Genomic DNA, 14,231 nt, shown 5'->3' on the forward strand with positions numbered 1-14,231 from the left:
CACATGAAAATTCATGAGCTGTGGTATTTATTTTCCTTTTCTGATTCTTAACAATGGAGCATCTTGAAACAAAGTTACAAACAACAAATATTTATTTTCAATGTACTCTCATTTACAGTTGTAAAACTTTAGCGGAAGGGTAGAGTTGAAGCGCCACCTAACGATAATTGTCGTGTAGCTCTTCTGGTAATCGGATGAACTGTGTTATTGTTCGGCCGTGCTAACTTGAAGGGAATTTCGAAAGTAGGGAGTTAGAATGTACGATGCCGGTGATGCGCTCTTGACAATTGTCATTTGAAACCTCTTATACGTATATTGCATTTCTTTATTTTACTTAAAATATGCTAGTGAGGAATATATATTTGTTTGTGTTTTATGTAATATTTATTGCGTGCAGCGTTATTTCTGTTGATTATTATGATTTACTTGGTATTTCTAAAGATGCTGATAGCCGGGAAATTCGTAAGGCATTTAAAAAACTTGCTTTAAAATATCATCCGGACAAAAATAAGGTATGTTATATGAATTTATTAAAGGCAACTTAAGTATATAGTTTAATTTTAGTAATGTTCTGCGACGAAAAACTGGCATCTCATGTTGGATGTTTCATTCATTTAAAAGTCGTGGTTAAAGACATATAAAATAGACCTCTTTTTCTGCTAGTTATTCGATCTTCTTTACTGTTAAGCAGTACATTTTGCTTGCGATTTATTATATTCTTTTTCAGTCGTAAAATTGTGCAGTATAGAGTACATCATTAATTATGAATATTAAAGCTGATTTTAAGCTTCAAATCTTGAAACATTTAGTCGAAAACATCAGATTCATGTTACGTATTAAAAAAAAAATTATGTTTAAATTATGTTTTAATTAATTTAAAATTATGTATTTGTGTTAGAATCATCTCCTTTCTGATACCGTTTGGTGTTTGTTAAAATATTCTTTTGAAGCGTTATATTGATTATCGTATTATTCATAATTAATGATGTAAAAGCATTAAGAATTGGTTACATATTTCAAACCAGTTCCTCTCGGAAAGACCTCTTTGAAGGCATCCTTCCTCTTAGGCACACATCTCTCCCATAAGTTAAACCAGAAATTGCGAATATGTTCAAAGTTAGATAATTTTAAAAGCATATATTTATATGAATTACATCAATTGCATATATTTATTATATGAATATTTTAAATGTCAGTTTTGTCATTAATTATTATTAATATATTTATGGACAACATTTCTTTTTTCATTTTACTGTTCAATATTATTTTTGATTTTAATTTCACTTTTAAATTTTCACACATGAATTTTATCAAAGAAGTCTTCTGAAATTAAGTCACAATTTCACTCGGTCAAATCCGACAGTGTAGTTCACAGATGCAACATAAAAACTATGTTAATTATCAGTCACTAAAAATGTATGGATTAGGTATTTCATGCCATCTGTTTTGTTTACTTCATGCTTATGACTGCATAAGAAGACATACCTGAAAAAAATTTTGTGTCACAAGCAGTGACATGGAGATGTTTATTCACATATTACTGGAAAGCACAGCACTAATTAGCACTGTAATTCTTAAAGAGAGTATCCTAGTTTTTAATCAGCTTTGTTGCATGTAATGCAAAATTAATTACTTTATCATTTTAATAAGAAGGGTTTGCATGTTTATTTAATTCAATATGCAAAGCATGTGAGGGCTAGCTGAAAAAAAGCATGCTTATTTCGTTCATCAGGATTTCAGCTGAGATTGAACTATCACTATTCAGCCATCTTAACCACTTTAGGACAGATGTAAAGAAAATGCTTGTAATACCATGTAATCAAAAGTTAACTACGTGCTGTATAGCAGGATTGCTTTCTCAAGTACTAAGGTAGGGAATACTTAATCTTTTTTTTTGAAGTGTTTAGTCATGGTATTATTCATTATATCTACTTTCTATAATTCATATAGAATACTATTATTTCTGTTATAAGTCCTTTTTTTTTTTTCATTTTTAAGTGTTTTCCTTGTTGAAATTCTCAAAATTGTATCAGATTATTCGTATAAAAGATATAAATATAATAGATACATATAATAGACTATGGCGTGGCCAAACTTGTCAGTGAGAGCCACAACTGCATATTTACATAATTCTAAAAGTGGTGAAATAGGTTTCAAATAGCAAGAAATGTTCAATTCCAAACAATCATTCAATGACAGTCTTTTTTCAATAAGAGCCATGCACCTGTAATAAATTAATGAGTGCATGACTTTTAATACATCCATTTTACATAAACAAATTTTCAGTTTAAATGCAAACAGCTTAAAGCATTTTATGTTGAAACAACTGCCCATCTTTTTCATAATATATTTGACAATACAAATAATCTTCAAGAGTACTGAAATTCTCTTTAGTAGTATTGTTAATAAAACTAGAACATTGTACATTTTTTAATTTTTCTAGCGTCATTTGTACTTGGATTCATTACACAAGTAGTGGTTTGCTAAGTTTGATGACTCTGGGGATCCATGAAACTATTCTGTCATCTTAGAGAATCGATAGTATTTTTTATTTCAATTTAATCATCTATTAGGTGTCGCACCTGCCACCTACCCAAAGGTTATTGTTGCAAAAGCATTAACAATATATTATCTGGTTAAATTTTTAAGCCGTGAATATTGTTTTATTCTCATTATTTTAGATGACATAATCAATAATAAAAATAAAACCATTATTTAATTAATTATTTAAAATGCATATTTTGGCAGCCCACGAATTAAAACTATTTTAGGGGTTGGAAACCTCGTAGTTCTGCGTGCTTAACGGTTAACAACCGTGAGGGTTCTTTTGGTCCTTAAAAGTCCTTCGGTTTTTTAGAATCGATTTTTGGTTCTTAAAAGTCCTTAATTTTGGCCAAAATCAGCAGAAGGTCCTTAATTTTAGTCATCTGAAATTTCTGTCTGTTTTTTTAACTGCCATTTTGAGTGTGAATTAGCATTTTGGAGGAATATCTTTAGTGATTCACTGACAAATATAGTTATCTTTTGAATTGATGAATGGGTTCATAGACTTTGTTCCTATTTCTAATATGAGGGCTATCCAGAAAGTAGATTACGTTTTGGAATAAAAAAATAAACAAAGTATAGGAAACAAATTTTATTATATACAGATGAAAGCCACACTCAAATACTACTTTTCTACATAGTCACCATACAAATTAAGGCATTTATCGTAGCGATGTACGAGCTTGGAAATTCCTTCGTCGAAAAATTCGGCCGCCTGCGCCTTCAACCACTTCGTTACCTCTTCTTGCAGCTGTGCGTCGTCATCAAAACGCTGCATAGCCAGCCACTTCTTCATTGCTGGGAATAGGTGGAAGTCGCTCGGTGCCAGGTCGGGACTGTACGGCGGATGAGGAAACAACTCCCACTTAAAAGATTCAAGAACTTTACGAGTGACATTTGCCGTGTGGGGCCGGGCGTTGTCGTGAATCAACAAGATCTTAGAGCTCAACATTCCTCTGCGCTTGTTTTGAATTGCTCTTCTGAGTTTTTGGAGAGTTTGGCAATACCTTTGAGAGTTTATTGTAGTGCCTCTTTCCAGGAAGTCCACCAAAATTACACCTTTTCTGTCCCAAAAAACAGTCGCCATCATCTTCCTTGCCGACATTGTTTGCATGCATTTCTTGGGTTTTTGGGGAGAACTTGTGTGCCCCCACTGCATTGATTGCAATTTCGTTTCACAGTTCACATGTTTCACCCATGTTTCGTCACCAGTAACGATGCGATCGAGTAAAGAGTCACCATCCTTATGGTAAGCGTCCAAAAAGTTCAACGCTGCAGCCATTCGCTGATTTTTGTGGTCCTCTGTCAAGATTTTTGGAATCCATCTTGCACAAAACTTGTGGTAACCAAGCTTTTCGCTGATGATTTCGTGCAACAAACTTCGCGAAATTTGTGAAAAACTCAAAGAAAGTTCCGTTATTGTGAAATTTCGATTTTCACGGACTTTAGCATCGACTTTTTCGAGAAGTTCGGCGGTCACTATGCTGGGTCTCCCACTTCGATCTTCGTCGTGAACATTGGTTCGGCCATTTTGAAATCTTATGACCCACTGACGCACTCCACCTTCAGTGATAATGTTGTCCCCATACACTTCACGAAGCTGCCGATAGATTTCTATCGGTTTACAGTTTTTTGCAGTCAGAAACCTTATTACTGAGCGCACCTCGCAGCTCGCGGGATTTTCAATTAACGCAGACATTTCAAACCGTCACAGTATCTGAACGGAGCACAGCACGAACCTCTCACTAGCACGGCTAGATGCAGACTGAGCTGCGCAACGCTCTGACCCCAAGATGGCTGCGCTAGCCCCGCCCCTAGCGGACACAGACGGAAACGTAATCTACTTCCTGGATGGCCCTCGTATAAACGGTGGGATACTCGAGTTTCTGAGCAAGAAGTGAAACATAAGCATTTCTAAATTATTTCATTTTTTCTAATGAAGAGCTCTTAAACAACTTTTTGCTTTTGGGGATGTGAATTCTTTTATTAAACAGTTCTAATTTGGCGACCTATCAACATTTTGACGATTTTAAGATCAGTTTCTATAGAAAATTTTTTAGATCCGGGAAATTTTCGACGATTTTTTTAAAACATTGTAATATATTGAAATTATGTTTAAAAAATAACATTAAAATAAAGCATTTTTATTTTTCGCTGTCATATTATAAAGTTCCGTTTTGGCAACTTATACAATATTTTAAATTTGAAAAATAAACAAGGTGTAATGCTATAAAGGAAAATTTATGAAGCAGTTCTTAGCAAAAGCAAAATTAGCTATGTAATTAATTAAAAATATCTTCTTTTCAATTTTTTCCTAGTAAGAGTTTTTCCCATGTGCATCAGTTTTCTCTATAAAATTAATTTTACACTTTTCCTCCTCTGTGTTTTTCTTTTCCCCTCTCCAAAATATTTCTGGCTTTTTGCTATTACAGAACTGGTAGGGATAATTTTCTTTAGGATTTTAGACATTTCACCTTGGAAAGTTTAGAATGATTTGGAGGCACGATTTATAGACCCACGATTCAAGAAGATTCCAGAAAAATGTGACAAAATGATTAATGTCGCCATGGTATTAACACATAGTAGATGTGTTTTACACAAAGTTTGTGATGAATTTCTTACTTTTTAGAGAATGTCTGGAAGAACAATGAAAACATAATACAGTCAAAAGTCATTCATCCGAACTCGTCGGGTTTTTTCATATAGAATATATATTTCATTTATATACAGCTTTATTCTAATATAGGTATTTTGACACAAAATCTGACTTTTTCTAAAATAATATGCCAATTTTTTCCATATTTTGATTCTATGACTCAAATTATGCCTAAATATTACATTCTGTAAAATTTCATGTGAAAATTACTGAGAAATTCAAAATTTTAGCTCGGCATAATTCTTTCAGTTTACGCCAAGAATAATTCTTTCAGTTTGCGCCAAGAATAATTCTTTCATAATTCTTTCAGTTTGCGCCAAGAATAATTCACTTGGTGAACTTCTTAATTTATGGCAACCTATTTTCCTTTCTCTTTTTACATTGTGCATGAGAGAGGGAAGTCACATCATTCCTACTTCCAAATAATTTTAACAAAGACGTAAACCACATTTGATGTTATTATCGCTTTCAACAAATATGCCAAAGCATACATTACGCATAATCGAAATTAGAAAATTGCAACCAGAAAACTATTAGATGTGTATTCGTGATATTTAAAATGATGAGGAATTTGATTTGAATCTTATCAAAAACGGAATACATCGAGATAAAATACTACATTTAGTAAGGAATTATAAGCCGAATAAAATAAAAACATCTGTCCTGAAGATAAGGATAGTGCTGACAGATCAGCTTCCAGTTCATTGCGTGCCGCGCCGTTCCCCCCCCCCAGCAGAGCAGTGTGAAATTGATAAACATATTTCGGAATGATTAGAGAATCGAAGGATATGCCTTTATCCATTTTTTGCAGCAATTCCGATTTTTGTTTGATGGACATAGGAACATGCTTTCGCTTTGTAGATCCTTTGGGAGCTCCAGAATCGGAAATTCTTTTTGACATAATCGAAAGTTCAAGCTTACTTTTATAAAATTGCTCTAACAGTCTGCAAAAAATAATATGCCGGATCCAATTAGAAGATTAAGGAACAACACAATCTGCAACATTAACTGAAATAGATAATTAGATAATTTTAGCTTAGCTTATACCATCCGTTATACGTTAAACGCACATGCGTAAACATATTATGTGCATGCATAGACGCATATGCGCATGCGTTAACGCATTATGGTTTGACGCATAAAGACTTTTGACTGTATTTGATATTGTTGGCCTTGTGAAAAAGGAAGGTAGTAAGGTAAAAAAGAGGAGCAATTCTCAATTATCACAGAATAATTCAACCTATCACAAGCACCAGAGATAAAGGTTCAAGACCCATTTCTGATCTTCTGCATCATGTATTGTTCCTCATCATTGAAGGGATCAGAGTTGTAATTATCTTAAAGAGAAGTTCTGAAGAATGAGAGAGAGACAGAGTATTATATAAATAAGAAAAAAGTATCACTTGGTAGATGAAAAATTTAAAACACTTGCAGGCAGTTGAAGAAAGAAATTTTAGACGGTAAAAAGGGACAAAAAGAATTGTGAATAGGTACTAATAACTATTGTTAAAATATATATTTTTCACTAGATGTGTTAAGATTCTTCAGTGGGACTGTAGGCAAAATTTTTGTGATCCAAAATAATTTTTAGAATTGTATTATTGTCTTCATTCTGTGAAGTTACTGTAGACGTTTTGGTCAGTTTCCTTTTCTTTTTTGTACCATCAAAAGTCTTTAATCCGGACCTCAAAGCTACAAACTTTCTGCGCATGCGTAAAGGCATAATGCGTTTACACATGTGCATAATAAATTAACGCATGCGTGTTTAATGTATAATGGACGGTATGAGCTAAGCTAATATTATCTAATTATGTATTTCAGTTAATGTTGCAGATTGCGTTGTTCATTAATCTTCTAATTGGATCCGGCTTATTTTTCGCAGACTGTTAGAGCAATTTTATAAAAGTAAGCTTGAACTTCAGATTATGTCAAAACGAATTTCTGATTCTGGAGCTGTCAAAGGATTTACAAAGCGAAAGCATGTTTCGATGTCCATCAAACAAAAAGTGGAATTGCTGCAAAAAATGGATAAAGGCATATACTTTGTTTCTCTAACCATTCCGAAATCTGTTTATCAATTTCACGCTGCTCTGCGGGGGTGGGGTGGGGGAACGTCGCAGCACGCAATGAACTGGAAGTTGATCTATCAGCACTATCCTTATCTTCAGGGCAGATGTTTTTATTTTATTCGGCTTATAATTCCTTACTAAATGTAGTATTTCATCTCGATGTACTCCGTCTTTGATATGATTTAAATCAAATTCCTCGTCATTATTATAAATATCAGGAATACGATTATAAATATCATTATAAATATCAGGAATACGCATCAAATAGTTTTCTGGTTGCATTTTCTAATTTCGACTATGCGTAATGTATGCTTTAGGCATGCATGCGTTGAAAGAAATGTTTAATAAAGTAAACAAATAAATATTAAGCTTTTTTTTTTTTGTAAATTTTGATACCCTTTAGATTATAATTGCTCTTTATTTCATAAATTATGGTTTCATACTTTTAATTTTATAATTTCTGCATGCCATCTTACCAGATTTAAACTGATGACCTATAATCCGGAAAAACCGATAAGTCCCGACGAGTCCGGATTAAAGACTTTTGACTGTATTTGAGAATCTTTAGGGTATTATATTTTTATTAGGTGACAGGTTTTGAGTATTGTATTTTTATAAGTTATATTTTTGTTATCTTTATTTGCAGTTGGGAAATGTATTTCTTGTGCATTTGACATATCAACAGCTTCTAGTTGTAGTGGTGCTGATTAACTCATCCTGTTTAACTCATCACAATGTTTGTCAGATTTAAAAGAATCTACTAATTCTAAGCATGTTTGTTTTAGCTAATTCTTTCTGTGTTTCAGTGACAGGGTCTGTTTTTTTTTTTTTTTTTTTTTTTTACTTCATTCAAAATTACTTCAATTTCATCATCTATAATAAGTGGAGATTCATTATGTATTATAGTTGCAGTATCTGTATAAGTAGCAGTATTTTTAGTGTGCTGATGTAAGTAATGTATATGTTTGCACATATTCCACCTAACCTATGAATCAATACAGCTCCATATATATAATATATCGGTGAACGCATATATTACACTTAGTGCACTGTGTGTGACATTCACAAGTTTTGATGTTTTCATGTATAGTGTATAGTTCTGTACTATGTGTTGATGAAACAGACCACCTATTTTCATTCTCTATTCTTGTAAAGATAGTGTTTCACTTGTTTGAAGATAGCGTTTCACTTGTTTATGTCTGATTCTTAAATCCCGTATCTTACTTGTCAGTTTATCTTTATTTGCTGTAATTAGCCTTTTAAAGATGGGACGGCCATTATAGTGGCAATAGAGTCCTCTCTTTGAAAAGACGGGGTTGTCCACTTTAGTGGCCATGTCTTTTTCCCCCATTTTCCAGGCTGAAAAGTGGGGTGAAATGTCAAATTTGACGTCCCTAGGGTTTTAAACACTTATCTCTTTCAAAAGTCTTCCTTTTGCAACATTGATGCACCCCTGTGAGAATCCATTTAGGTACACACAAGAATCTTTGTTGCAAATAGGAGGTGATTTCTTGCTGTTGTTGCAAATAGGAGGGGAAAAGCATTTGGTTCAAGATTCCCCGTCTTTTGGTAGCTTTTACTGCTACCAAAGCCCTGGCCTCAAAAGGTTAAGCAATCAGTCATTTTATCTCTTACGAATTTCACAATACCATGTGAGATATGGCCTTATCTAATCTCTTTAACATTTTTTCCATGAACATAAACATATTTTAATGTTCAGTGCATTCGTTAGATGTGCATGTTTGTGTTAATGCCACTGTGAAGTCTGTGACAGTGTGCCCAGCCACTAAATACTATGTTTCAAAGTTCATCATTGTAAATACTATGTTTCAAAGTTCAATATTGTCAATTTACAAATTCAATAGTATCAGGATTAAGCAATTTTATTGCTGCTTCTGTCAGCGTATGGAAAGTTTGAATGTCTTGTTCTTCTAAGAGAGATCTAATAATTGTATATGTTTTTGCCTGTTTTTTAGCACCGTTGATTTTTTTCCCCTCCAGGCTCTATCAATATGCCATGCACAAAAAAAGACATTTTGTATGATAAACCCATTTCATACTTCCAAGCATTAAAAAAAGATTCCGCCATATCAGACATAAATATTTGTGGTTGTATTTGCCCAACTTTTTCTTTAATACATGAAAAAAACTTGATAGCACTGATTGATCACATCGATTAGAAATTAAAAAAGCACACAGGCAAATCATCTATTGTGAGTAAAGCATAGACTCCAACTACTACGGATTCTCCGTAGTTTCTACGGAAATTCATGAAAAACTACGAGCTACGAAAAGTATGGAAAAAACTACGGATTTTACAGAAACAAGAGCAGGAGAACCAGTACGCAAAACGGAACCAACTAATTCATCCGATGATTGGCTGAATACTCGTGTTATCATATATCATGTGTTGAGTGCGTTCCTAGTTTTGAAGAATTAGCCAATCGTAGATCAGTAACTCCAACCATTGACTTATCAATAGTTCCACCCAATTGTCTGTCTCCCAGGTTCCTCGCTGATGCATGTTTAGGCTGCATTCGGCTGCATTGTGTAGTTTACGGCGAGAGCTTAGCGTGTGTCTTGTGAACTGTGAATCAGGTGAAAGATTTTTAATCATAATGCTACTTCGAACGAAGAAGCCAAAATTATCAAAGCAGAAGTTTAAAGATTCGTATTCTTCAGAATTTCCATGCATTAAAGCGTCCGAAATTTCTGTGAATCACGCACACTGCAGTGTATGCAACAAAGACTTCTCAGTTGCTCATGGCGGAAAAGATGACTGTAAACGGCATGTGTTTTCTCAAAAGCATATAGAACTTGGCACCGTAAAATCTAAAGAAATAACAAATTTCTTAATAAAAGATGATGAAACAGATCCTATAAAAGCCGAATGCTATTTTGTTCGTTTTTTAATTGAACATAATCTACCGCTTTCTGTTTCGGATCATTCCAAAGAGCTTTTCAAAGCAATGTTTCCGGATTCTGCCATAGCAAAAAAATTTAGCTTCGGTCATACCAAAACTGCTGCTATTGTGAAAACGCTTGCAGAAAATACTGTTGCTGATATTATAAAATCAGTGTGCAGTACATCATTTTCTCTAAGTACTGATGGAAGTAATGCTAACAATGATAACAAACTGTACCCATTGGTTATAACATACTACAGTAAAGAAAAGGGAGTGATAATTACTTCATTGATTTCTATTTTAGAATGCACGAATAATACAGGAGAAGGTATTTTTAATTGTATAAATGAAAACTTTAAAAACACAGGTTTAGAATGGAAAAATTGCTTATCATTTTCTTCAGATAATGCTAGTAATATGATTGGAAAGTTTAAAGGTGTAGCATCATTTATCAAAATGCATCAACCAAGTATAATCACCCGAGATTGTCCGTGCCACCTCTTGCATATAGCTGCAAAAAAAGCTACTGAAAAATTAATTGGCTCAGAAATTGAAATGTTGATAATAGATATATATTTTTACTTGGAGAAAAGTTCGAAACGGAAGCATAGCTTCAAAGTTGCTCAACAAATTTTGGGACAGAATGCAAAATCTCATAAAATTTTGAAATATTGCAGTACGAGATGGTTGTCTCTTTTAGAATCTATAACAAGGATTTTGGAACAGTGGGATGCTGTGATAAATTTTTTTAGAGATAAACCAGATAACAGTGAGAATGAAGGAAAGAGATTGCAAAACATTAAAAAAATTTTACAGTCACCGACCACCAAATTGTACTTGTTATTTTTGAAAAATACTTTGCCTTTGTTTATAACAGTAAATATTAATTTGCAACAACAAGCTCCTTATATACATAAATTGAGAAGAGAACTTTTTGAACTTTTAATGAATTTATTTGTTAGATTCGTAAAACCATCAGTAATTTCTAAAGAAAATGAAGATGTTACTCTAACGTCTATTCCTTTTCAGAAGTATAGTAAACAAAAAGAAAATGAAAATTTAGTGATTGGTGTGGAAACAAGACTATATTTAAAAAATGCCAAGTTGAATGAAAGTGAAGTGAAATCATTTTTCAATCCTGTGCGAGCTTTTTTTGTAACTGCATGTTCATATATAATTGATAAATTTCCACTGAGTGATCCATTTCTAAAACATGCTGAAGTTGCTGACATCAACTTGAGAACTGAAGTCTCATTTTCATCTGTTCTTTACTTGATGAATACTTTTCCATCCATTATTGATGAAAAATGTCTTAATCAAGTAGAAATTGAATTTTCCATGTATCAAGTAGATGATTTGAAAGAAATTGTAGATTTGCATATTGATATAGCATGGGGAGAAATTGCCAAATTAAAAAATATGAATGGGTGTATTAAATACAAAGTATTGCCTTCTGTAATGCTTGCTGTCTTAATAATACCTCATTCAAATGCAGCTTGCGAAAGAATTTTTTCTATTGTTAAAAAAAATCAGACGGAATTTCGACCAAATTTAGGTCTTAAAACTCTTGAAGCAGTTTTGATTGAAAAAATAAATATGCAGGCAAATGAAGAACTGTGTTATAAAAAAACATTCTCAAAATCAGAACTTAAGCTTGCTAAGCATGCTACATATAAATCTTTGCATTTATAAATTATGCGTATTTTGTTTAATACTTATATGTATCATTCTTGGTTATTTAAATTTTATTTCCCTGTAGAAATCATATCCAGAATAAAGATATGATTTATAGCTTCTGATTTTTTCTATGATTAGTAGTGATTTGAAGTACTTTTTATTAGTGAATGCTTGAGGAGTTAAAAGAAAATTTCTAATTAAATGTGCATATAATTTATAAGGTATATTTTTAATTATTCAGTTTTATATGTATATGGATTTTAAATGTAATAAAATTGATTACAATTAATTATTAATTTAAAATTAATGAATGGTTAATTACAACATACGCTACGCGCACATTTTCAAAGTTGTAAAAATGTCGTTCGCGCGTTGACTACTGACAAGGTTTGCTGAAGGTTGGAGTCTATGGTAAAGGTATAAGTTCAAATTCGTATCCATTCACCACCATGTGTACCATCAATACATTCTTAGTATCTCCCCTTGTGTTTCTGTCATAATTATAAAAACAAAATCCTTTTTTTTAGAAATGAATATTGTGTACATGTTGATCCCTGGGTTTCATAAAATAAAATGCATGGATTTTCAGAACTTTGCATTTCATGTACCCACATATTTACACTGACCCAATCATTTTCATGTTTCACATAATTAGATGACAAATTGAAAACTTTTTTGATGTCATGTAAAAATCTTTTTTTGTAAGTAAATGAACCCTCTCAAGCCCATCATCTGATATGGAATTTCTAATTTCATCTAAAATATTATCCAGAGAAATTTTTTGCTGTATCTTTAAGGCAATATTTTTTCTTTCATATGTTGTTAAATATAAGTGACCTAAATAATTCTGATGCCCAATACATATTTTATGATATGACACTAAATATTTGCCATCTGTATGTTCTGTTACTTTTAATGCAGCTGGGCAATATGTATTTATTTTATTGCTACCAAGGATTTTTAAGTGGCACAAACCTTTACTTTCTGATATAAAATTTCCTGAACAGTGACATCTGAAATTATAATATTTTACAGTATTATTATTTTCAATTTCTTCCTTTCATGACAACAAATCATTAAATGAATTAAATTCTAGCTCAGTTTGATTCATATCAACATCATGAACATTCTTGAAAGGAAATATTATTTCTCGCTTTTCGAAATTAGCATAACATACAGGACACACATTATTACCTGTTTGGTTGTCTTAGAAGTATGAATTTTATTTTGATGATATTTCAAATTTTTAAGGTGAAAAGAAATCAATTAAATATTATTAGAATGTAATTTATTTGCATGGCATTTCAAATTGTATTTATTTTTTAAAGTGTTTAAGCAATCAGGATATACAAAATTACTCAGCCACACTAAAATCATTTGCACAATCAGCCATATTATTAGAACTTCCCATCATGATACACAACTTTGATTTTTCAAAGACGTATTATTATAATGACGTATTATTTTCAAATGTAGTATTATTATAAGGAAATTTATATACATGGGGTTTCAAATTGTATTTATATCTGAAAGTTTTTAAACAATTGGGGCAAACAAAATCGCTCTCACCTACACTAAAATCGTTTGCACAGTCAACCATTTCACGCACAACAGAATCTAAACTATCATCACGTGTACCAGAACTGAAATTATCGCACACGGTTACTCTTTCCCGATTTTGATTCGATTCAGGATGAAAATTCCTTCTGAGGAAACAGAAGTATTTGTCCCTGAAAAGGGCTGTTTTTCTTGACTTTGTGCTGAAGACATAATAATCAAAACAAAATATAAAAGAGAACTGTATCGGCAATCGCACGCTACCACAGCAGTGCAGAGAGCAGAGTAAATAACAGAGTAAGCGAAAAGGAATAGGAAAATGATGGCATGCACAGTAATCTGCGCAGATGTTCAGGGAGGAAACTAGAATCTGAGGGGCTAGACGCTTGTATCCATTGATCATGATCTACCTGCAGTCACAGCATGCTTTTCATCTGTTTATATTATTATTTTGTTAATATTTTCCTTGCACATTCATGAACGCATGAAAAAAGTAACTTACGTTCATAAAAAAGTTAAATATTCCAGTATTTTTCTGTTAAAGCCATACCACATATTATTTTCAGAGCCATATTGGTTACATCTTCACTTATTTCTCTCCCCGAGAAAGAACAGAATGATCAGGAATAGCAGCAAGGGAACATTTTGTGATTTTGCAAAATCATCCATATACCCATTGTGGAGTAAGAATGCAACCTACATTATTTTTTTTTAGCTGTAACAAAAGTAATGCATGATCCTGCAAACCACATTTGTGTTTTGTTGTTTTTTTTTTAATTCCCCACAGAAATTAAAGGTACATAGCCATTTTGCGAAGGAAGT

The 14,231-nt window shown here is 32.6% G+C and overlaps 1 protein-coding gene across 2 annotated transcripts in view; it reads left to right on the forward strand.

Annotated features, from left to right (window-relative positions):
- Positions 1–220: 220 nt before the first annotated feature.
- LOC118186654 (endoplasmic reticulum disulfide reductase DNAJC10-like) overlaps positions 221–14,231 on the forward strand; it is a 111,073-nt gene continuing 97,062 nt past the window's right edge. Inside the window, exon 1 of one of the 2 annotated variants that reach the window (XM_085810092.1) lies at positions 221–512. In XM_085810092.1, coding sequence (XP_085666218.1) covers positions 342–512 — 171 coding nt within the window. In that variant the 5' untranslated portion in view covers positions 221–341. The remainder of the gene's footprint in view (positions 513–14,231) is intronic. The other variant, XM_035356771.2, reaches the window with a different exon arrangement.

This window comes from Stegodyphus dumicola, chromosome X2 (assembly GCF_044657685.1).
Source record: "Stegodyphus dumicola isolate Sdum_Otavi_A_Nest chromosome X2, ASM4465768v1".
NCBI lineage: Eukaryota > Metazoa > Arthropoda > Arachnida > Araneae > Eresidae > Stegodyphus > Stegodyphus dumicola.